We start from the raw sequence: 23,621 nt of genomic DNA, 5'->3' as shown, positions 1-23,621 counted from the left end.
AGCAAGCAGGCCTCGCAGCTAAGAGACCCGAGTTCGATTCCATCCTCGGCCAAATCTGTGTGGAGTTTGCATGTTCTTCCCATGCATGCGTGGGTTTTCTCCGGGTACTCCGGTTTCCTCCCACATTCCAAAAACATGCTAGGTTAATTAGCCACTCCAAATTGTCCATCTCAGTCTGGCCTCTCTGACTTTATCTCCAAGGCCTCTAACATGTAATGTCCCTCTGATGTACTCCTGTACTTCCTGATCCTATCCATCCTGGTCACTCCCAATGAGAACCTCAGCATCCTTATCTCCAGTTCTGATTCCTGTTGTGTCAGGAAGGACATCCGACATAGTTAAAAGTTAATTTAGGTTAATTGTAAAAGTTAATTGGCGGCTCCAAATTGTCCATAGGTATGAATGTGAGTGTGAATGGTTGTTTGTCTTTATGTGCCCTGTGATTGGCTGGCCACCAGTCCATGGTGTACCTCGTCTCTCGCCCGAAGACAGCTGGGATAGGCTCCAGCATACCCAAGTGAGGATAAGCGGCATAGAAAATGGATGGATGTCGAAACGTCTTCTCGTTTGTTCTTGATTCATTGTTATGTTTTTGTGTAAATAAAAAAATTCACTTATCACAATCGGGTGTGGAACCAATTAACCGTGACTGTATTTGCACACCTACACAAAGCAAAGCTTATACTTCAAATAAACTTCAATATAGCGTTTGATGCTAAAGATCCCCTTTAATGTTTTTTTTTTAATCACCTCAACATGCTGAAACTACAAGAGATACTCTGAGGTGACTCACATCTATAAGGGCTGCTCATGTATGTAATGTATGAATGCGGTCAAGTTTATTTATGTCAGCAGGGGGGGGGGGGGCAAATGATTTTCATATTAACCACAGAAGCCTGTGAAGAGTGTGCCGGGGTTAGTAAGTTTCAAATCGTCCCACTTCCTCCCTGCGTAAGTTTATAGGTAGGCACGGCGGATCGGGACCTCAACTACCACACACACTGTCATCGCCGAAAGACTCCATCGCTGGGCTAAATGAGCTCTTTAAGACAAGAGGATTATTTCCAGATCCCTGCTTGTGTAAGAAAGAGTGCTGTCAGCCCATAAAGTTGGACCACACAGCTGGGAAGAGCAGACTACGGTTTTAGAACCGATAGAAGTAAAAAAAAAAGTAAGACATTTAATCATAAAATTTACAACTAGTCTCAATTTCTGACAAATATGGCCGAAATATTAAGCAGTCCCAGTATAAATAAAATGTTTTTTGTTAAAGTAACATGCTTTCTGACTTATATAGTCTTTGCCAATGTATTCTATCATTGAAGCACATGTGCGGACTTAAATAGCCCAAAAAAGGAAACTCCTATCATTCCATTTTGATTCTAGAAAACAAAATACTTGAAAAGATCTGGTTTGTCTCACAGCACAGGCCTTTTCCTGATTTCCACTGAAGGCTGAGGCCCATCAGGCGAGCGGAGAAATTGAACACCTCAACTTTTGAGACAGTCGGGCCTCCAGAAAGGAGAATTCGGACAGACTGATAGCTCTATTTCTACATTGAGGTGTGATCAGAGTGACGTCTGCGCTTGAACCATTCCATTGTTATGACTATAAGGACAAGAGGCTCTGTTCTACCGGGGCATGGTCCTGATTTATGGATAAACATGGACTGCCGAGGTGCTGTGAGGTTCTGGGTCTCTGGTACAATTACAGTAAATCATACAACTTGTTATAACATGAGGTCACATTATAAGATCATCATTCCGGTAAAAGTATGAGCTTGTTAAAGGATGGTGTAGCTTCCCGTTCAGTTTGCTCGTCAAATGAATGATTAAAAGTAAAAAAGTACAATTTTTATAATCCAATAAGTATTACTTTATGGGATTTGGAATGGTTTTACCTTTGACGTAACGTCATAAGTCGATGCTTTATCTATTCAGTTTGAGTCAAGTTGAGCACACGAGAAGAATTAATCTGCACTGCCCTCTGGTGGAATAAAAAAATATTACATTATAATACACTACACTCCAGGCCAGGGGTCTCAAACTCAATTTACTCGGGGGCCACTGGAGCTCGGGTCTGGGTGAGACTGGGCCGCATCAGGTTTAAAAAAATTAACGCATTTATTAAAAACAAAAAATTTTTAAAAACTTCGCTTTGGTTACAATTTTCTACAAGAAAAGCTCTGATAAAACATTCCACTGTTCTCAAATATCTTACTTTTTATTTTTCTACACAAAATAAGATGAAAAATAAATAAACAAATCAAGAATCAATCAGTAATAAATAAATAAATATAATAATAATCATAAAACGGCAAATAATAAAAACTTAAGAAACCACATATAGTTGGTGGGTAGACAAATGATTTTTTTCAGATTAAAATGAACAAAGCATTATTAGAGCCCTGTAGACATGACAAAACACGACTATAGTCACATTTATACTCTTTTTATTTACAACATATTGCGCAACTGCAGGGTCTTGAGACACATGCTAACTCGCAAACTAGAGAGCTAGCGACCTAAACGGTGGCCTTCAAGTTATTTCCTTTAAACTTAAATAGCCCAAAACTTACCACTTCCACACGGATAGGGAGGATAACTATTAACAGTTATTTAACCTTTAACATGAACATTAATCAAACGTAATAATTTTTTCTGGGTACATGATACCATACAGCATCCATATCGAAGTTGCGCGGGCCGCACTAACATTAAACTTTCATATCAAGGCGGGGGCCTCAAACTAGTGTCCTACGGGCCACATTTGGCCCGCGGGACGCATGTTTGAGACCGCTGCTCTAGGCAATATTTAATATGGCGCCCCTCTCCATTAAAGACAAACGCGTCCAAAACAAATTAAACGTTAGAGAGGTTACTTTTGACCGGGGTTATCAACCAGGACCAAATGGCGAAAAAGAAAACTTTTACGAAACGAAACGTAAACTTAACGAACTAACAAACATGCAAAATCTTAACAATAAATGAAAAAAAAATCATGATCGTGTCCTGACAAAATATCATTATTCAAGTGTACTATGAATATACTTATTTTATACTAAAACTGAGACAGTATAGTGAGTTTACTTTTTAAAAACTACACTTTATATACTTTTTAAAAAGTACAGTAAAGTATACTTGGCTTATACTGAAGTATAGACTAAGTACATTAATACTATGACTTATATTTTAATATGAAACTTGTACTTGTACTTTAGTATAATTTTTTATTTTTACTTTCACTGAGTACTAATAGCCTTTGATTGGCTGGGATAGGCTCCATCAACCCTTCGTGAGGATAAGCGGTAGAAAATGAATGGATGGTTCATATGTGTTGTATATTTAACCTATATAATTATTTTTTTTAATAAATTATTGTCGACTAATGGTGGCTTAACTAACAAACGGCCTATTTCCGGACAAACAAAATGCGGAAATGTGAGGTCCGTTGTAGTACTTTACAGACGTACAGACTGCTGTGGCGCTAGATAGCCACACGAGGGCAGCATTAGCAAAGCATTGTGTGCCCAAACTGTATCACAGCTTTTAATGCACTTACTTTCTTCACATGTATCTCCAGTGTAGCCGGCCTCACACACGCACCGACCCGTCACAGGGTCACAGCCTACAGAGTTGTCTTGGCACCGGCATTTACTGATGCATCCTGGACCCCAAGAACCAGACTCACACACTGTCAATAGAAGAAATGTGTTCAAAAAGGTAATGGATTATTTGGGGCTTTTTAAATATTAATGGAAGTTATTATAGAGAATCATGGGGAGAACATGCTCCAACTCGAGTTCAATTCCACCCTTGTGCATGCGTGGGTTTTCTCCGGGTACTCTGGTTTCCTCCCCCATTCCAAAAACATGCAAGTTTAATTGGCGACTCCAAATTGTCCATAGGTATGAATGTGAGTGTGAATGGTTGTTTGTCTATATGTGCCCTGTGATTGGCTGGCCACCAGTACAGGGTGTACCCCGCCCTCTCGCCTGAAGACAGCTGGGATAGGCTCCAGCATGCCTGTGTCGCTCGTGAGGATATGCGGTAGAAAATGAATGAATGAACGAAAAAGCACAGCTTTTAAATGCACACAGTGGCCACACAGTCAGGATATCAGGAAGATCTGGGTTCGAATCCCCGCTCGAGCATTTCTGTGTGGAGTCTGCATTTTGTTTGTTCTACAGGTACTCCGGTTTCCTCCCACATTCCAAAAAACATGCTAGGTTAATTAGCGAATGTAATATCCCCCTGATGTACTCCTTCCTGATCCTATCCATCCTGGTCACTCCCAATGAGAACCTCAGCATCCTTATCTCGGCTACCTCCAGTTCTGCTTCCTATTGTGTCAGGAAGGACATCCGACATAAAAATGTTGCCAACACAATTATGCACACAGTGGCCACACAATCAGGATATCAGGAAGATCTGGGTTTGAATCCCCGCTTGAGCATTTCTGTGTGGAGTTTGCATTTTGTTTGTTGTTCGGGTACTCCGGTTTCCTCCCACATTCCAAAAACATGCTAGGTTAATTAGCGACTGTAATATCCCTCTGATGTACTCCTTCCTGATCCTATCCATCCTGGTCACTCCCAATGAGAACCTCAGCATCCTTATTTCCAGTTTTGCTTCCTATTGTGTCGGGAAGGCCATCCGACATAAAAATGTTGCCAAAGTTAATTTTGGTTAATTTTAAAAGTTAATTAGCGACTCCAAATTGTCCATAGGTATGAATGCGAGTGTGAATGGTTGTTTGTCTATATGTGCCCTGTGATTGGCTATCCACCAGTCCAGGGTGTACCCCGCCTGGAGCCCAGAGGTGGTCCTGTTTGCAAGACTTATAATACTTTTAGTTTTAGGTGACACTGTAACAGAGTGCGTGTATCACTGTTTTGTAATCTTATATTATAATCTTACATCGAGGCAGCAGAATATGTACAGTAGCTAAACATATGATGAAAACAGAGAGAGATGAACTTTCCATAAACCAGCAGAATAAACAGCCATGACTCATTGGTATGGACCAAGATTTACACAATTGTTTGAACACATTATAGCAAGGAACGCCTGTCTTGGTCACATGAATCAAAGTGAAAAACCTTTTGTATTTCACACAAAAAAAACAGATTCCCCGCAACAAAACGTTTTCCAAGGAATATAACCTGCTGAATGACTTTATAGTTTACTTAATACTTCATAGACACATATTTACTCAAGTGTTGAGTATGCTTGTGGACACATGCTTGAGTACAGTGTGCATGTTCACACGCTTCTCAAGTACAGTATTGTGGTAATATCAATTATAACCACACGAGGGCGCCATTAAGTGAAGCAAGTAAGGTTTATCTCACCCAGATGACATTTCTCTCCATGAAGGCCGGCGGGACATTTCATGCTGCATTCGCCTGTCGTGGGGTCACATGACCCTCCACTTGGGCAGTCACATGACCGCTTGCAGCCAGCACCAAAGAATCCGTGCTCACATTCTGCATTAGAACACATAAACATGCACATACTGTATAAACATAGCGGAGTAATAACAGTAATAATGAAAATATTACTGCTGTGGTTAAACAAAATAAACACATTAAGGGATTATACCTTTCTCACATTGCGGGCCGTGGTATGCAGGCTTACAGATACAGCTCCCCATCTTGGGGTCGCAGCCAGTGGAATGTTCCTGAACACAGTCACATTCTTTCGAACAGCTCGGGCCATGCGTCCACTTGGGGCAAGCTGAGGGGCGGAAGCACAGTTGGAAAACACAAAACTAGTTCAGTTTGAAGTATCAATAGTTTAGTTAGCAAAAACATGCTAGGTTAATTTGGCGACTCCAAATTGTCCATCTCAGTCTGGCCTCTAACATGTAATGTCCCTCTGATGTACTCCTTCCTGATCCTATCCATCCTGGTCACTCCCAATGAGAACCTCATCTGCATCCCTATTGTGTCAGGAAGGTCATTAGCAAGCAGGCCTCACAGCTAGGAGACCCAAGTTCTCGGCCATTTCTGTGTGGAGTTTGCATGTTCTCCCCGTGCATGCGTGGGTTTTCTCCGGGTACTCCGGTTTCCTCCCACATTCCAAAAACATGCTAGGTTATGCTCCTTCCTGATCCTATCCATCCTGGTCACTCCCAATGAGAACCTCATCTGCATCCCTATTGTGTCGGGAAGGTTGTTAGCAAGCAGGCCTCACAGCTAGGAGACCCGAGTTCGATTCCATCCTCGGCCATCTCTGTGTGGAGTTTGCATGTTCTCCCCGTGCATGCGTGGGTTTTCTCCGGGTACTCTGTTTTCCTCCCACATTCCAAAAACATGCTAGGTTAATTAGCGACTCCAAATTGTCCATCTCAGACTCTCCTCTCTGACTTTATCTCCAAGGCCTCTAACATGTAATGTCCCTCTGATGTACTCCTTCCTGATCCTATCCATCCTAGTCACTCCCAATGAGAACCTCATCTGCATCCCTATTGTGTCGGGAAGGTTGTTAGCAAGCAGGCCTCACAGCTAGGAGACCCGAGTTCGATTCCATCCTCGGCCATCTCTGTGTGGAGTTTGCATGTTCTCCCCGTGCATTTGTGGGTTTTCTCCGGGTACTCCGGTTTCCTCCCACATTCCAAAAACATGCTAGGTTAATTAGCGACTCCAAATTGTCCATCTCAGACTCTCCTCTCTGACTTTATCTCCAAGGCCTCTAACATATAATGTCCCTCTGATGTACTCCTTCCTGATCCTATCCATCCTAGTCACTCCCAATGAGAATCTCATCTGCATCCCTATTGTGTCAGGAAGGTCGTTAGTTGTATTGTGTCGGGAAGGTTGTTAGCAAGCAGGCCTCACAGCTAGGAGACCCGAGTTCGATTCCGTCCTCAGCCATCTCTGTGTGGAGTTTGCATGTTCTCCCCGTGCATGCGTGGGTTTTCTCCGGGTACTCCGGTTTCCTCCCACATCCCAAAAACATGCTAGGTTAATTAGCGACTCCAAATTGTCCATCTCCTCTAACATGTAATGTCCCTCTGATGTACTCCTTCCTGATCCTATCCATCCTGGTCACTCCCAATGAGAACCTCAGCATCCTTATCTCCAGTTCTGCTTCCTATTGTGTCAGGAAGCATGTGACACCCGACACAATTAAGCAAATCAAACTCAAGTTAATTTTGGTTAATTGTAAAGTTTGAAGTATTTGAAATGTTTCTCATGATGTACAGAATTTGACACAAAAGGGTGGGAATGTGAATAACTGCATATGTGTAGCATCTGGACACATTTTTGTGCTCTTTTTCAAATGACTTCATCATAACTTGCACCACCCAAATACCGACACCACTGACAGCTTAGCTATTAGCTAATGCATTGAAAATAAAGTACGAATGTGAGCGAGGACACATCTGCAACCATTGTAAAAGAATGCTTAATCGACATGTAATCTGCCAAGATTGTCCCCATGCAGCAGCTAAAAAATCCACTCCACCCTTGTCCTACTTGACAGTGGCTTTGTGTGAGGTGCAGCTGCGGTCTCTGGTTACGCCCTCTCAACCCTCCACACGTCCCGCAGCAGGATGGAGCAAGGCAGCTGTGAGAATCTGACAATATTTCTTGAGAGCATTCTTCTATCATTTAGTTTGCCGCTTACAGAGCGAGACGCTTGAACTTATCACAGCAGCCAAACGTGGTCATGATGTCCATCCGGAGACTTCGAGGAGACCCTAAAGCACTGGGGGATGTTACTATGGTGACGGAGGAGCTGAGGAATCTTTACTATAAAAGACTGCTGCCGATAGAGAAGTACTATTCCTTCCATCAGTTCCACTCTCCGAGCTACGAGGATGCAGACTTTGACAACAAGCCGATGGTGCTGGTTATGGGTCAGTACTCAACAGGAAAAACTACTTTTATCAGGTAAGAGTTCGGATTCTATTTGTATTTTGTTGACTGTACGGAAAACACAGTACTTTGTCATCTTCTGCCTTCAGATATCTGATTGAACAAGACTTTCTTGGTAGCAGAGTTGGACCAGAACCAACCACTGATTGCTTCACAGCCTTGATGTACGGAGAGGCGGAGGGCGTCATACCGGGGAATGCCCTCACTATGGATCCCAAAAAGCCATTCCGGAACCTTGACCCTTTTGGAAACACTTTTTTAAACAGGTGACGTGGGGGGGGAATCTTTTACAAGTGGTTAGCACGCAGGCCTCGCAGCTAAGAGACCCAAGTTTGATTCCAGCCTTGGAGTTTGCATGTTCTCCCCGTGTATTTGTGGGTTTTCTCCGGGTACTCCGGTTTCCTCCCACATTCCAAAAAACATGCTAGGTTAATTAGCGACTCCAAATTGCCCATCTCTCCTTCCTGATCCTATCCATCCTGGTCACTCCCAATGAGAACGTCAACATCCTTATCTCCAGTTCTGCTTCCCTATTGTGTCAGGAAGGACATCTGACATAAAAATGTTGCCAACACAATTATGCAAATCAAACTCAAAATCAAAAACATGCTAGGTTGATTAGCGACTGTAATATCCCTCTGATGTACTCCTTCCTGATCTTATCCATCCTGGTCACTCCCAATGAGAACCTCAGCATCCTTATCTCTGCTACCTCCAGTTCTGCTTCCTATTGTGTCAGGAAGGACATCCGACATAAAAATGTTGCCAACACAATTATGCAAATCAAACTCAAGTTAATTTTGGTTAATTGTAAAGGTTAATTAGCGACTCCAAATTGTCCATAGGTATGAATGTGAGTGTGAATGGTTGTTTGTCTTATATATGCCCTGTGATTGGCTGGCGACAAGTCCAGGGTGTGCCTCGTCTCTCGCGAGAGAGGCCGACAAGGTGTGTGATGAATGAATTATGAGGATGTTCAATTGTGATGCTGAAGAAGACGACTTTAGTGGTTCTAGTTCCCTGGAGGAGGTGGAGGAGGGGGATAAATGACTTCTCTGATAGGCTCCAGTTTAACTCGTCATATCATACGCGCTATTCAGCACTGTTGGGTTACTCTCACAGGTTGTTACTCGTTTTTAAATGAAGTGGGCGCAGATGAATTTATTTCATCGGGTAATGGCAATTTCTCATTGTGAATGTATCACATATAATTATGTATTTACAGGTTTCAGTGTGTGCAGATGCCTAATCAGGTCCTTGAGAGCATCAGCATTATCGACACGCCGGGGATTTTAACTGCAGCGAGGAAAAAACTAAGCAGGGGTGAGTTAAGACACCATTTTTTCTTGGTTTCTTCCGAAGCAACTGCAGATAGCTCGTTGATATCAAGAAGTATAGTAAAAACAGATGGAAAAAAAAATAAGAATTTGAATTATGCAAAGCTGAATTAAATTGATTTCAGTCCTCACCGCAACAGAACAATGTGAAGTGTTGGAAGGAGATGAGCAGAAAGAACATTTATCTGTGGGTGTAACTGAAATGGTTTAAAAAGCAGCGATGGCCATTGGAATATGTTCTATGCTTCTAGCTGGTTTCTTGAGGCACAGACGCAGACCTCATTACCATCAGCGCTAATGAAAACCCTGTGTTTCTTCCTTTCAAGGCTACGACTTCCCAGCCGTGCTGCGCTGGTTTGCCGAGCGTGTGGATCGAATCATCCTGCTGTTCGACGCACACAAGCTCGAGTTCTCAGATGAGCTCACACGGGCCTTCGGGGCTCTTTTTGGCTACGAGGACAAGTTACGAGTGGTTCTGAACAAGGCCGACAGGGTGGACTCGCAGCAGCTCATGAGAGTATATGGCGCCCTCATGTGGTCGTTGGGAAAAGTGTTTAGAACTCCTGAGATTTTGAGAGTTTACATCGGATCCTTTTGGTCAGAGCCGAGACTAATGTGTGACCACTATGAACTGATAGAACTGGAGGAGGAGGACCTCATGGCTGACATAAGAAACCTACCGCACAACGCGGCTGTAAGAAAACTGAATGACTTGGTGAAGAGAGCCCGACTTGTGAGGGTAAGAGAGCCGAGTGGGACCATCTGCTGTTAATACCCACTCATTTAGTCTTTTATTACATTTTTCCTTTTTCCCCCCCTTCTTATAGGCCCATGCGCACATTATTAGCTATTTGAAGCAAGAGATGCCAGCATTTTTTTGCAAAGACAGCAAGAAGCACAGTCTGATCTACCAGCTTCCTGTCATTTTCACCAAGATCCAGCAGCAACTCCGAGTTCCAGCGGGAGATTTCCCCGACTGCACCAAGATGCAGGTCAAATTAGCAGAGCTTAAACCGGGCAACCACTTCAGGAATGGCTATGATCCAGAAGAAAATTCACCATTCACAAATAGTACTGACCTTCACGTAACCCTGATACAAAGCCAGGCAACTATGACATGAATTTGGATTATTGAACATTTGCTCCAGACTTAAAAGTTTGAGTATAGCTGTAAAGTCCACATACAATTGGGTGCCTGCACAGTCTGATGAGATCCAAGGCCAAGCTCCAAACAGATACTGTACTAACAATTATTCAACCCTTATTATAAATTGTATTTATTTAAAGTTTAAAGTTTACAAACTTGTAGTAGTTTTCAATCAACTCAGGAAATCGGTCGCTATTTCTAAATTCCAGTTGGTAATGGTTTTATTTCATTTGAACACTTCCTGCTTTCCATAATACAGTTTAAGTTACGAGGTGATATGACCATACAATGACATAATGGGTACCATAGTAACTGTCAATATAGTTAAAGTTTGTACAAAAAAAAAAAAATATATATATATATATATATATACATATACATAAATAAAAATAATTTCTAAAGTATTTTCTGTATGATTCCAGTCAATATAGTTAAAGTTTATATATTATATATATATAAATATGATTATATATATATATGATTTTTTATTCCGAAAATGTTTAAAACGATTGGAATCATACAGAAAATACTTTAGAAATAATTTTTATTTATTTATGTATATATATATGTATATATATACAAAATAAATAAATATATATAAAAATATATATATATAAATAAATATATATATATATATATCAATGAAAATAATTTCTAAAGTATTTTCTGTATGATTTCAACCATTTTAAACATTTTCATAATTTAAAATCACTCGGTTGAGTGATATTATATATATTATATATATATATATTATATATATAAATATGATTATATATATATATATGATTTTTTATTCCGAAAATGTTTAAAACGATTGGAATCATACAGAAAATACTTTAGAAATTTTTTTTATTTATTTATGTATATATATATATGTATATATATACAAAATAAATAAATATATATAAAAAAATATATATATAAATAAATAAATATATATATATATATATATATATATATATATATATATATATCAATGAAAATAATTTCTAAAGTATTTTCTGTATGATTCCAACCATTTTAAACATTTTCATAATTTAAAATCACTCGGTTGAGGTCTTTGGTGACCTGGAGGGTGCTTGTCACTGCTGTCTTTCTGAAGAAAAGAAGCACATTTCATGTATTTTTATGCTCTGATGATAAATCTGGAGGAGGATCGGGTACATTTACTTCATAAGCAGTCACATTGCAAATTCCGCGGCTTCACTCAGTCACAATTTTTGAAACATATATCAATTAATAAATCATGCCGTTTCATGTTTGTTTGCCTATATGTGCCCTGCCATTGGCTGGCGACCAGTTCAATTCAGCATTGTCAAGCAAAGAAACGGCTAAGTTAAGTACAAATATGGTGTATAAGCAGTCAATTTGTGAATGGAATATTACATTCATAGATCTGATCTGATTGCCGGAACAATAAAATTATTTGTTTTATTGTATGGATTTAGCGAATATAAAACTGAAATAATTATTTGCAACTTTTTTCTTTCAGGAGCAACTTCTGGGACAGAATTTCTCAAAGTTCAAGAAACTAAAACCAAGTCTGATGTCTTCCCTTGACAAACTCCTTAACAACGACATCGCAAACCTGGTGCCCATGCTTCAGCAACAAGAACTGATAAAGAAATCCCTCCCCGCGGTGCTGGACGGCGAGTTCCTGGAAACGTTCAGCGGCGAACACTACAAGAGACATCCCTTCAAAGAATCCAAGCATGACAACGACAGCAAATGCGACTACAATGAGTGGATCGTGGAGAGACATAAGCCAAAGTATGACGAGATCTTCTACAACCTGAGCCCAAATGAGGGCAAACTCAGTGGTGCCAAAGTCAAACAGTGGATGACCAAAACACTTCTGCCTAATTCAGTGCTTGCACACATCTGGAAGCTGGCAGATGTTGACGGAGATGGTATGTTGGACAATGAGGAGTTTGCTTTGGCTGTTCACCTTATTGAAGGCAAACTAGAAGGCCATTGGCTCCCACGTGAGTTGCCGTCTTGCCTGCTGCCACCTTCGAAACGACTAAATATGACTGATAATGACATGTAGACAAAATATCGCAGTGAAAAAGTACATTATTTGTACCTAATTGTACTTAATTTTATGTAACATACAGTATTTGTAATCATTGTTTATGAATCATATTCAGAATGATGGCTTTAACACCAAGCTGTTACTCACGCAAATGGCAGCGTCGACCATATAATCCAGGGGAACACAGACAAGCTCCGTGCAGACGATGGCAATGGCCATTGTTTGGACAGTTGCACTTTCTCATGCAATGGCTTCCAAAATATCCCCTCGGACAGCCTGTGAACATGAATGATATCAGAGCACATTTTAGAACAAGCAAAGTCCAGCAAAACTGCAATAACAATGTTTCTTATTTATGAATCTTTATGTGTTCTGTGCCTGATGTGTGTGTATTTTGTCTACAAATATACAAACCATCCTCGCAGAGTAGACCTTTAACCCCGGGGGGGCACAAACACTTCCCAGTCACGGAGTCACACGTGCCTCCATTCTTACATTGGCACAGACTGTTACAGGCGTGCCCATAAGTCCCCTGTGGACAAGCTGGAGACGAATGGCATATAGCATTGTTATCTTAACAATGATTCAACTCTCATTATAAATTGTACTTATTTAAAGTTTACAAACTGTTCAAAAAACATGCTAGCATGTACCTAGCAAATACCCAAAAAACATGCTAGCATGTGCCTAGCATGTTTGTTGGAAGACATTCCAAAAAACATGCTAGGTACATGTTAGCATGTTTTTTGGGTATTTGCTAGGTACATGATAGCATGTTCAAAAAACATTTGCTAGGTACATGCTAGCATGTTCAAAAAACATTTGCTAGGTACATGCTAGCATGTGCAAAAAACATGCTAGCATGTACCTAGCAAATACCCAAAAAACATGATAGCAAAAACATTTGCTAGGTACATGCTAGCATGTTCAAAAAACATGCTAGGTAGTACCTAGCATGTACCTAGCATGTTTTTTGGAATTTGCTAGGTACATGCTAGCATGTTTTTTGGGTATTTGCTAGGTACATGATAGCATGTTCAAAAAACATTTGCTAGGTACATGCTAGCATGTTCAAAAAACATTTGCTAGGTACATGCTAGCATGTGCAAAAAACATGCTAGCATGTACCTAGCAAATACCCAAAAAACATGATAGCAAAAAACATTTGCTAGGTACATGCTAGCATGTTCAAAAAACATGCTAGGTAGTACCTAGCATGTACCTAGCATGTTTTTTGGAATTTGCTAGGTACATGCTAGCATGTTTTTTGCACATGCTAGCATGTACCTAGCAAATGTTTTTTGAACATGCTAGCATGTACCTAGCAAATACCCAAAAAACATGATAGCAAAAAACATTTGCTAGGTACATGCTAGCGTGTTCAAAAAACATGCTAGGTAGTACCTAACATGTACCTAGCATGTTTTATGGAATTTCCTCCCACATTCCAAAAAATATGCTAGGTACATGTTAGCATGTTTTTTGGGTATTTGCTAGGTACATGCTAGCATGTTTTTTGAACATGCTAGCATGTACCTAGCAAATGTTTTTTGAACATGCTAGCATGTACCTAGCAAATACCCAAAAAACATGCTAACATGTACCTAGCATGTTTTTTGCAATGTGGGAGGAAAACCAACACATGCACAGGGAGAACACACAGAGATGGCCGAGGGTGGAATTGAACCCGGGTCTCCTAGCTGTGAGGTCTGTGCGCTAACCACTTGCCCACCGTGCAGCCCCCCCTAGCTTATTATTATAGATCAACTACTAAGCTATTCAAATAATATTTATGGTTTTATTTTAAACATGTGCAAGGTACAGTGGATTGGTTGACTCCAAATTGTCCATAGGTATGAATGTGAGTGTGAATGGTTGTTTGTCTATATGTGCCCTGTGATTGGCTGGGGACCAGTCCAGGGTGTACAACACCTCTCGCCCGAAGACAGCTGGGATAGGCTCCAGCATACCCCATGACCACTGTGAGGATAAGCGGTAGAAAATGAATAATAAGCTAGGTTCCAGTCCAGGGTGTACCCCGCCTCTCGCCCAAAGTCAGCTGGGATAGGCTCCAGCATACCTGTGACCCTAGTGAGGATAAGTGGCTAGGCTAGGTTCTTTCATGGCACTAAGCCCTGTTTAATATAAAAGCCATATACTGTATATGATACAGAGTCTCTGCTCCATCTTTGACTTTGAGTGACCTTGGGTTGCAGATCCCTGCTGTACAAAAAGTTGCCGCTGAGTGTGCATCCATACACCTTGAGAACGTGTTTACACATGTGACATATTGATTCTAATGGACTTATTCCACATGGCTTTCCTGTCATGATTACCAGCGTGACTCCAGTTCAGAACAAAGACAAAGTCATTAATCATCGACGTGCATGGGAAGAACGGCGCCTTGCTTTTAAACCCAGTAATGGCCATCCTTGGCCTCGGGCTGGCTGTGAGCCCCTGGCCTTGATCCAGTTGCCGACAGATTGATTCCCCCGATGCTCTTTTGTTCAGAAGTCTATAAACAACTCCCCCCCACCACCTACGCGGAGGAGCTGACGGTTTTGATGTATAACCCTGGATCAATGCACACAGTAGTCCATCTCACTCTAAATTTGGACCACACTTAGCTCGGTAGCTCCATCCGAAGAGGTGGAAAAGACCATGGTTTTACTGGGAAGTGTGTACCCGTGTGTATATTCAAGTCCGAGAAGGAATACTTAAAGAATATTTAGTATGGCGAGTATAAATGTTATCTTCCTGCTACTGCTCAATGTGACCTCCAAGCAGATGAACACCTTGAGTCTCATTAAATTAATAATTCAAATAATAATGTGCCCTGTCAATTCCACCCTCGGCCATCTCTGTGTGGAGTTTGCATGTTCTCCCCGTGCATGCGTGGGTTTTCTCTGGGTACTCCGGTTTCCTCCCACATTCCAAAAACCATGCTAGGTTAATTAGCGACTCCAAATTGTCCATAGGTATGAATGTGAGTGTGAATGGTTGTTTGTCTATATGTGCCCTGTGATTGGCTGGCCACCAGTCCAGGGTGTATCCCGCCTCTAAGCCCAAAGAAAGCTGGGATAGGCTCCAGCACCCCATGTTTTTTGGAATTCCAAAGAATTTCCAAAAAACATTCCAAAAAACATGCTAGGTACATGTTAGCATGTTTTTTGGGTATTTGCTAGGTACATGCTAGCATGTTAAAAAAATATTTGAAAAAACATGCTAACATGTACCTAGCATGTTTTTTGGAATGTGGGAAGAATTTTTTTTTTTTTAATTTTGTGAGTGTAACTAACAAAAATTAATTTGAATAAAATTTTGCTTATTTAAATGTATAATTTTCCTCTTTGGGTTGCACGGTGAGTGAGTGGTTTGCACGCAGGCCTCACAGCTAGGAGACCCAAGTTCAATTCCACCGTCCGCCATCACTGTGTGGAGTTTGCATGTTCTCCCCGTGCATGCGTGGGTTTCCTCCCACATTCCAAAAACATGCTAGGTTAATTGCAGACTCCAAATTGTCCATAGGTATGAATGTGAGTGTGAATGGTTGTTTGTCTATATGTGCCCTGTGATTGGCTGGCCACCAGTCCTTGGTGTACCCCGCCTCTCGCCTGAAGACAGCTGGGATAAGCTCCAGCATGTGCAACATGATAGAGTGAAATGAAGTTCTCCTCCTATTGCGTGTGGAAGTGGTACGTTTACAAACAACCTGATATACAGCTGAGTGGTTATCTCACTGGCCACACTGCTAGGACACCTGAGTTCGATTCCACAGTCAGCCATCTCTGTGTGGAGTTTGCAGGTTCTCCCACATTCCAAAAACATGCTAGGTTAATTGGCGACTCCAAATTGTCCATAGGTATGAATGTGAGTTTGAATGGTTGTTTGTCTATATGTGCCCTGTGATTGGCTGGCCACCAGTCCAGGGTGTACCCCGCCTCTAAGCCCACAGACAGCTGGGATAGGCTCCAGCACCCCCGCGACCCTCGTGAGGAAAAAGCGGTAGAAAATGAATGAAGTGGATAGTGCGCAGGCCTCACAGCTAGAAGACCCAAGTTCGATTCCACCCTCGGCCATCTGTGTGGAGTTTGCATGTTCTCCCCCGTGCATGCGTGGGTTTTTTCCGGGTACTCCGGTTTCCTCCTACATTCCAAAAACTCCTCTTGCCCAAAGACAGCTGGGATAGGCTCCAGCAACCCCCGCGACCCTCGTGAGGAAAAGCGGTAGAAAATGAATGAATGAATGTGCCCTGTGATTGGCTGGGGACCCGGGTGTACCCCGCCTCTCGCCCGAAGACAGCTGGGATAGGCTCCAGCATGTCCATGAGGATAAGCAGTACAGAAAATGGGTGGATGGATTCTCATCAAAATGTTCAGGGCTCTTCCTTGACTCATGACTGACTTTCACAAAATAGAATAAAACAGAAATGCATTTTGGGAACAAACCAACAAATATACTAACATAAGCTCCTTGGTGGAAGTAAAATATTTAATCTTGCATATTAAAAAAATAAATCCAAAGCACCCCATGGAAACAAATGTCTTTAAAGTATGTTGGAAACTAAAGGAGGTGTTTCGAGCCAAGGATTTGTGCTGTAAAAGACAGATGCGGTCGGCGGATTTCATTGTGAATAGAATAAACTGTTGTACTTACTCTCATTGCAGATAATGCCAGCCCATCCAGGTGAACACTCACAGCCATCTTTATTTTCGCCACAGGCTCCATTCACACAGTCTTCACATCTCCAACTGCAATCCTCCCCGAAGGAGTTATCCAAACATACTGGCAAGAAAAGAACAGCCATTTTTTTTTAATTGTCATTGTCATTGTCGTATAAATCTTTGTGCTTTTATTGTACCGATTTGGCTGTCCAATCGAAATTCTTCGAGATGTTCATCCAGGCTCTCATCGATGTCACCGACGTCATCGTAATCAGTGCCGTGACGGGAATGCAATGCTGCAGTGTATTGGAGAAGCTGAGGAACGTTGCGGAAGATCAGCTCAGGTAACCTATAGACTTCCAGCTGCTCTTCCAGCGGATCTTCCTCTTCCTCTTGTTCCTCATCTTCCTCTAATTCTCTGCCATATAAAGCTAACAAAGACAAAAAACAAAATGACGAAACTCATGGAATACTTTTGAAGTTGAGTTTCAAAGAAGGAGATCAAGGTTACTTACAGATGCAGGTGTGCTGATCCCGATCCAAGCTGAAACCCTGTCGGCAAAAACACTCGTATGTTCCCAGGGTGTTGACGCAGTCATGGTCACAGCCTGAAGTCTCCGCCAGACACTCATCGATGTCTTATGGATGATTGGGAAAACAACAAGAGGTTGCACAGAACACATTATTTTACTATTATGAAAGTAAAATGGCAGAATACACATAAATGTTGGACGGGACCATCTGAGTTCAGACTGAATCTTCTCCCTACTAATTATTTATTCCCCTTCTGGTGTCGGCTTCTGTCCTTTAAGCTTGGTCGGAACAGTTTAGGGAAAGACCTTCGGTGTGACCTCAACCCTATCAAACACCTTTGGGACAAATTACAACAGGGATTGACTGCATGTCCTGCAGTGTCCTGTACAAACATGGAGCTATAGTCCATTATATGATATGGTACTGGTTGATCAGAGCAGGAAATCCACTGACAACATGCATGCCAATCAAATCAAAAGCGAGAAAAAATTGTAGGCAACAGTAAAATGAATGCACGTGGCGCTCTTTGATAGGAAAGTGGAAAGGGGAAATAAAGCACCCTGGACTGGTGGCCAGCCAATCACAGGGCACATATAGACAAACAACCATTCACACTCACATTCATACCTATGGACAATTTGGAGTCGCTAATTAACCTAGCATGTTTTTGGAATGTGGGAAAAAAATGGAGTACCCGGAGAAAACCCACAAATGCACGGGGAGAACATGCAAACTCCACACAGAGATTATACATTTCTTCTTATTTCTTATTTCTTATTTCTTATTTCTTATTTCTTATTTCTTATTTCTTATGTTTAATTTTTTGTTTAATTTTTTATGTTTTATGTTTTATGTTTTATGTTTTATGTTTTATGTTTTATGTTTTATGTTTTATGTTTTATGTTTATGTTTTATGTTTTATGTTTTTTTTTAATTTTTATTTATTTTAATTTATTTTGTGAGTGTAACTAACAAAAATTAATTTGAATAAAATTTTGCTTATTTAAATTTTTATTTTCCTTTTTGGGTTTCATGGTGAACAAGTGGTTTGCGCGGAGGCCTCACAGCTAGGAGACCCAAGTTCAATTCCACCCTTGGCCAATCTCTGTGTGGAGTTTGCATGTTCTCCCCGTGCATGCGTGGGTTTTCTCCGCGTACTCCGGTTTCCTCCCACATTCCAAAAACATGCTAGGTTAATTGGCCACTCCAAATTGTCCATAGGTATGAATGTGAGTGTGAATGGTTGTTTGTCTATATGTGCCCTGTGATTGGCTGGCAACAAGTCCAGGGTGTACCCCGCCTCTCGCCTGAAGACAGCTGGGATAGGCTCCAGCACCCCCACGACCCTCGTAAGGAAAAGCGGTAGAAAATGAATGAATGAATGAGTCTCCATGAATTAACTCCCTTTTCCTCTAAATTCAGTTCCTGTGAAATGTCCCCAATATAGTCCATATAATATATTCTGAATGACAAAAAACAGCGCTATTCTTTCACTTGACAATAAAATAATGAAGATCAGGATCTTTCTGGATGTTTTTGATTGCACCATGGCCTTTTGACAATGATTTACTTCTGATGCAACCAAAATATTCTGTTATTTGTCACAAGTTCTGGAATTGTCTCAGTGATTTCAACACATTTTGGAAGATGTGTGCAGCATCACAATAAAGAAAGCACAACAAAGACTAAATAATCTGCCAACAATCCGAATCTCTTACCGTCGCAACCGCAGCCATCTGGATTTGGTGTGTGGCCGGCTCTACAGCTGCACTCGTAGCCGCCTGGATAGTTTCTGCAGAAGTGGTTGCAGCAGGATTCCCCGTTGACGCACTCATCACTGTCTATGAGAAGTATGGAGTGGTACAGTAGAAGTTTCACCAGAGAAGATAGAAAAAAACACATCATGAGAGTAAAAGACGTTCTTACCTACGCAAGTCTTCCTGTCCTGGTCGAGCTGGTAGCCCTGATGGCAGGAGCAAAGGGGTCCGTTGGTGGTGTGCTCACATTGATGAGAGCAACCACCATTATTCTTCTCACAGCTGTTAACAATCTCCATCTCAATGCCTGGAGTGTACAAATTTTTGACAAATAGGTACAAATGAGTTTGAATTGTGTCACTTTTGGACTGCAAGTAAATGGTTTGCGCTTCTCTGTTTGGAAGCGTTTTAAAAATAAAATGTCATTTCTGTTTCTGCTACGCGGAGAACACATTTTATCTTTACTCACGGTAGCACTGTTTTCCATCTGCACCGAGCTCGAAGCCTGGATGACACACACATCGGAACGAGCCGTGTGTGTTGACACATCCATGGGAGCACTTGTCGTGACCCGAACTGCACTCATCAATGTCTGTCGGAAGACAGGAAGTGAAGTTACACAAATGTGCTTGGTTGACCGGCGGTATGGTAAACACACAAAAAACAGAAATAAAAGAGTCACGCAAAGATTAATAATCATAACTCATCAGCTTCATAAACACAATAATGTATTGGTAATGGTAGAGTCTGATGGGAGAACCAAGCTGTAGAAGCTATGGATGATCATGGGTAGAGCAGTGGGCAGAACAAACAAACAGACGTAGCAGCAACTAAGTCAGCAACTTAGACTATGACGACCATATGCAATTATGCATCCATTCTATTTTCTATGCCACTTATAATCATTAGGATCATGGGGGTATGCCGGAGCCTCATATACAACGTCTTCTTCTTCTTCTTTCTCTTTGGGGTTTTCCCTTCAGGGGTCGCCACAGCAAATCAATCTCCTCCATCCAACCCTGTCTCTCTCACACCAACTACCTTCATGTCCTCCATAAAGCTCCTCTTTGGTCTTCCTCTACGCCTCCTACCTGGTAGCTCTAAACGCAGAATCCTTCTACCAATATATTTACTATCTTTCCTCTGGACATGTCCGAACCATCTCAGTCTTGCCTCTCTGACTTTATATCCAAGGCCTCTAACATAATGTAATGTCCCTCTGATGTACTCGTTCCTGATCCTATCCATCCTGGTCACTCCCATTGAGAACCTCAGTATCCTTATCTCTGCTACCTCCTTTTCTAATTCCTGTCTTTAATTCAGTGGTACTGTCTCTAGACCAAACAACATGGCTCACATTTTAGCAAAAATATGAGTTATTTTGTTTTTCATCTGTTGTTGTTATTGTTGTAACTTAAATGATTGCAACTTCTGACGTAATTATTAATTTTTATTCGTTCATTCATTCATTCACTCATTTTCTACCGCTTTTTCCTCACAAGGGTCGCGGGGGTGCTGGAGCCTATCCGAGCTGTCTTACACCGTGGACTGGTGGCCAACCAATCACAGGGCACATATAGACAAACAACCATTCACACTCACATTCATAGATATGGACAATTTGGAGTGGCCAATTGTTTTTCATCTGTTGTTGTTATTGTTGTAACTTAAATGATTGCAACTTCTGGGTGTAACGTAATAGAATGTCTGATGACTGTATTATAATTCCTCACCTGCGCAGTCCTTGCCGTCTTCAACCAGAGTAAAACCAGGGTGACAGCTGCACTGGACTCGGCCATCGACATCGAGACACAGCTGTGCACAACCGCCATTACTTTCCTCACAGGAGTCCCTCACTGATGTACATGCAAATACAAAGACACAGTGACACAACCAGGTGGGGAACATGTACTGTATGAGAAGGGTATCTACAGATCTTTGGTGATTTGGTAAAGCCTTAGCATGCGGGGAATCAAAAACCATGACTTACATTCACAGTGTCTTCCATCCGTCTTCAGCTTGTAGTTCTTCCGACATTCACATTTGTAATGATTATTCCCCATATCCACACACTGATGTTCACAACCACCATTCAGCACCGAGCAGGAGTTTACAGCTTAAACAGAAAAAACAGTCAAATTGAATTCAAGTCAGGTATGGCTGGCAATTCCATGTAAATTCTCATTCAAATAACATCTTTTTTTTTTAAATACTGTCCTTTATGGATGATTGGGTGCTTTCAGAAGAAAAAAGGAAAATGTTTATGCACAATAAACCTCAAACTGTCTTCAGAGAGAGACAGAGAACTCCAGAAGGAGAAAGACGTGTTTTTTATGGTTTCATCAGTGATGGGTTGACCCACTGACCCACACTCTAAATTTGATATCTTCATAACAGTCTATTGTCTTCATTTTTGTACATCAGGTTTTCCAAAAAAAAAAAAACGCATTTATGAAAAACAAAAAATTTAAAAAAACTTCGCTTTGGTTCCAATTTTCTACAAGAAAAGTTCTGATAAAACATTCCACTGTTCTCAAATATCTTACTTTTTATTTTTCTATACAAAATAAGATGAAAAATAAATAAACAAATCAAGAATAAAGAAAATCAATCAATCAGTAATAAATAAATAAATATAATAATAATAATAAAACGACAAATAATAAAAACTTAAGTATAACATATAGTTGGTGGGTAGACAAATTATTTTTTTCAGATTAAAATGAACAAAGCATTATTAGAGCCCTGTAGACATGACAAAACACGACTATAGTCACATTTATACTCTTTTTATTTACAACATATTGCGCAACTGCAGGGTCTTGAGACACATGCTAACTCGCAAACTAGAGAGCTAGCGACCTAAACGGTAGCCTTCAAGTTATTTCCTTTAAACTTAAATAGCCAAAAACTTACCACTTCCACACGGATAGGGAGGATAACTATTAACAGTTATTTAACAGCCTCAAACTAGTGTCCGCGTGTTTAACTACTTGACCCCCCGTGCAGCCCGCTTTTTTCATGTTATTCAATAAATATTGATTCTGAACTGCTCCCCTTTTGTGAGATACTGAATATTTTACACCAATACTGTAGCATTTTTTTTTGCTCTAAAAGGTTAACATTTCTTACTGCTTACCAATGCAGGTCCGACCATCAGTATGCATACGGAATCCTTCACCGCACTCACAGTGATAGGAGCCTGGTGTGTTGACACACATCTGCTGGCATCCTCCGTTGAGATCTGCGCACTCGTTCACATCTGAATGAACAAACAAAAAAACACATTCATGATAATCAACTTCTGACATAATTATTCATTTTTATTCATTCATTCATTCATTTTCTACCGCTTTTTCCTGACAAGGGTCGCAGGGGTGCTGGAACTTATCTCAACTGTCTTTGGGCGAGAGGCGGGGTACACCCTGGACTGGTGGCCAGCCAATTACAGGGCACATATAGACAAACAACCATTCACACTCACATTCATACCTATGGACAATTTGGAGTTGCCAATTAACCTAGCATGTTTTTGGAATGTGGGAGGAAATACCCGGAGTACCCGGAGAAAACCTGGGAGAACATGCACACTCCACACAGAGATGGCCGAGGGTGGAATTGAACCCTGGTCTCCTCGCTGTGAGGTCTGCGCGCTAACCACTTGTTCGCCGTGCCGCCCCTATTAATTTTTCATTCATTCATTCATTTTCTACCGCTTTTTTCTCACGAGGGTCGCGGACGGTGCTGGAGCCTATCCCAGCTGTCTTCGGGCGAGAGGCGGGGTACACCCTGGACTGGTGGCCAGCCAATCACAGGGCACATATAGACAAACAACCATTCACACTCACATTCATACCTATGGACAATTTGGAGTCGCTAATTAACCTAGCATGTTTTTGGAATGTGGGAGGAAAATGGAGTACCCGGAGAAAACCTGCAAATTCCAAAAAACATCCTTTTCCATTTTTTGGAATTCCAAAAAACATGCTAGGTACATGCTAGCATGTTTTTTGGAATGTGGGAGGAAACCGGAGTACCCGGAGAAAACCGACACATGCACAGGGAGAACATGCAAACTCCACACAGAGATGGCCGAGGGTGGAATTGAACCCTGGTCTCCTTGCTGTGAGGTCTGCGCGCTAACCACTTTTTTTTGTTTTTTTGTTTTTTGTTTTTTTTGTCCCATCCAGCCATTGGGTCAGATAGTATTGTTGATCTAATTCATTTTTAATTTTTATAAGAGCCTTTAGAAATGATGGCCA

The 23,621-nt window shown here is 41.2% G+C and overlaps 3 protein-coding genes across 3 annotated transcripts in view; 1 reads left to right on the top strand and 2 right to left on the bottom strand.

Moving 5' to 3' along the window:
- Window positions 1–23,621, bottom strand: part of LOC131134585 (thiamine transporter 2-like) — a 97,514-nt gene that overhangs the window by 18,050 nt on the left and 55,843 nt on the right. The window lies entirely within an intron of this gene.
- egfem1 (EGF-like and EMI domain containing 1) overlaps window positions 1–23,621 on the bottom strand; it is a 57,433-nt gene that overhangs the window by 22,517 nt on the left and 11,295 nt on the right. The window contains exons 6-19 of the mRNA XM_078793019.1: window positions 22,499–22,621; window positions 21,350–21,475; window positions 21,093–21,215; window positions 19,829–19,951; window positions 19,529–19,666; window positions 19,321–19,443; window positions 17,584–17,706; window positions 17,266–17,499; window positions 17,061–17,189; window positions 12,819–12,947; window positions 12,552–12,680; window positions 5,604–5,738; window positions 5,354–5,488; window positions 3,562–3,693 (exon numbers count right to left, since the gene is read on the bottom strand). Of these exons, the coding sequence (XP_078649145.1) occupies window positions 3,562–3,693; window positions 5,354–5,488; window positions 5,604–5,738; window positions 12,552–12,680; window positions 12,819–12,947; window positions 17,061–17,189; window positions 17,266–17,499; window positions 17,584–17,706; window positions 19,321–19,443; window positions 19,529–19,666; window positions 19,829–19,951; window positions 21,093–21,215; window positions 21,350–21,475; window positions 22,499–22,621 (1,902 nt within the window). The remainder of the gene's footprint in view (window positions 1–3,561; window positions 3,694–5,353; window positions 5,489–5,603; window positions 5,739–12,551; window positions 12,681–12,818; window positions 12,948–17,060; window positions 17,190–17,265; window positions 17,500–17,583; window positions 17,707–19,320; window positions 19,444–19,528; window positions 19,667–19,828; window positions 19,952–21,092; window positions 21,216–21,349; window positions 21,476–22,498; window positions 22,622–23,621) is intronic.
- On the top strand, window positions 7,680–12,775 carry LOC131134327 (EH domain-containing protein 2-like). Its single transcript, XM_058079472.2, has 6 exons — window positions 7,680–7,900; window positions 7,975–8,151; window positions 9,111–9,208; window positions 9,549–9,961; window positions 10,050–10,214; window positions 11,862–12,775. Exons 1-6 carry the CDS (start codon window positions 7,680–7,682, stop codon window positions 12,417–12,419), a joined length of 1,632 nt encoding a protein of 543 aa, XP_057935455.2. The 3' UTR covers window positions 12,420–12,775.

Source organism: Doryrhamphus excisus, linkage group LG8 (genome assembly GCF_037039965.1).
Source record: "Doryrhamphus excisus strain RoL-2023G ecotype Guam linkage group LG8, RoL_Dexc_Guam_v1.1, whole genome shotgun sequence".
NCBI lineage: Eukaryota > Metazoa > Chordata > Actinopteri > Syngnathiformes > Syngnathidae > Doryrhamphus > Doryrhamphus excisus.
The sequence above is the reverse complement of the archived record's forward strand: the minus strand, read 5'-3'. Positions and strand labels throughout refer to the sequence as shown.

Bases quoted from the DNA above. Each gene is read 5' to 3' on its own strand.
- LOC131134327 (XM_058079472.2), top strand. From the start codon at position 7,680: ATGTCCATCCGGAGACTTCGAGGAGACCCTAAAGCACTGGGGGATGTT. The intron at 7,901-7,974 runs GTAAGAGTTCGG...TTCTGCCTTCAG, and splicing joins GGAAAAACTACTTTTATCAG to ATATCTGATTGAACAAGACT. The intron at 9,209-9,548 runs GTGAGTTAAGAC...CTTCCTTTCAAG, and splicing joins GAGGAAAAAACTAAGCAGGG to GCTACGACTTCCCAGCCGTG.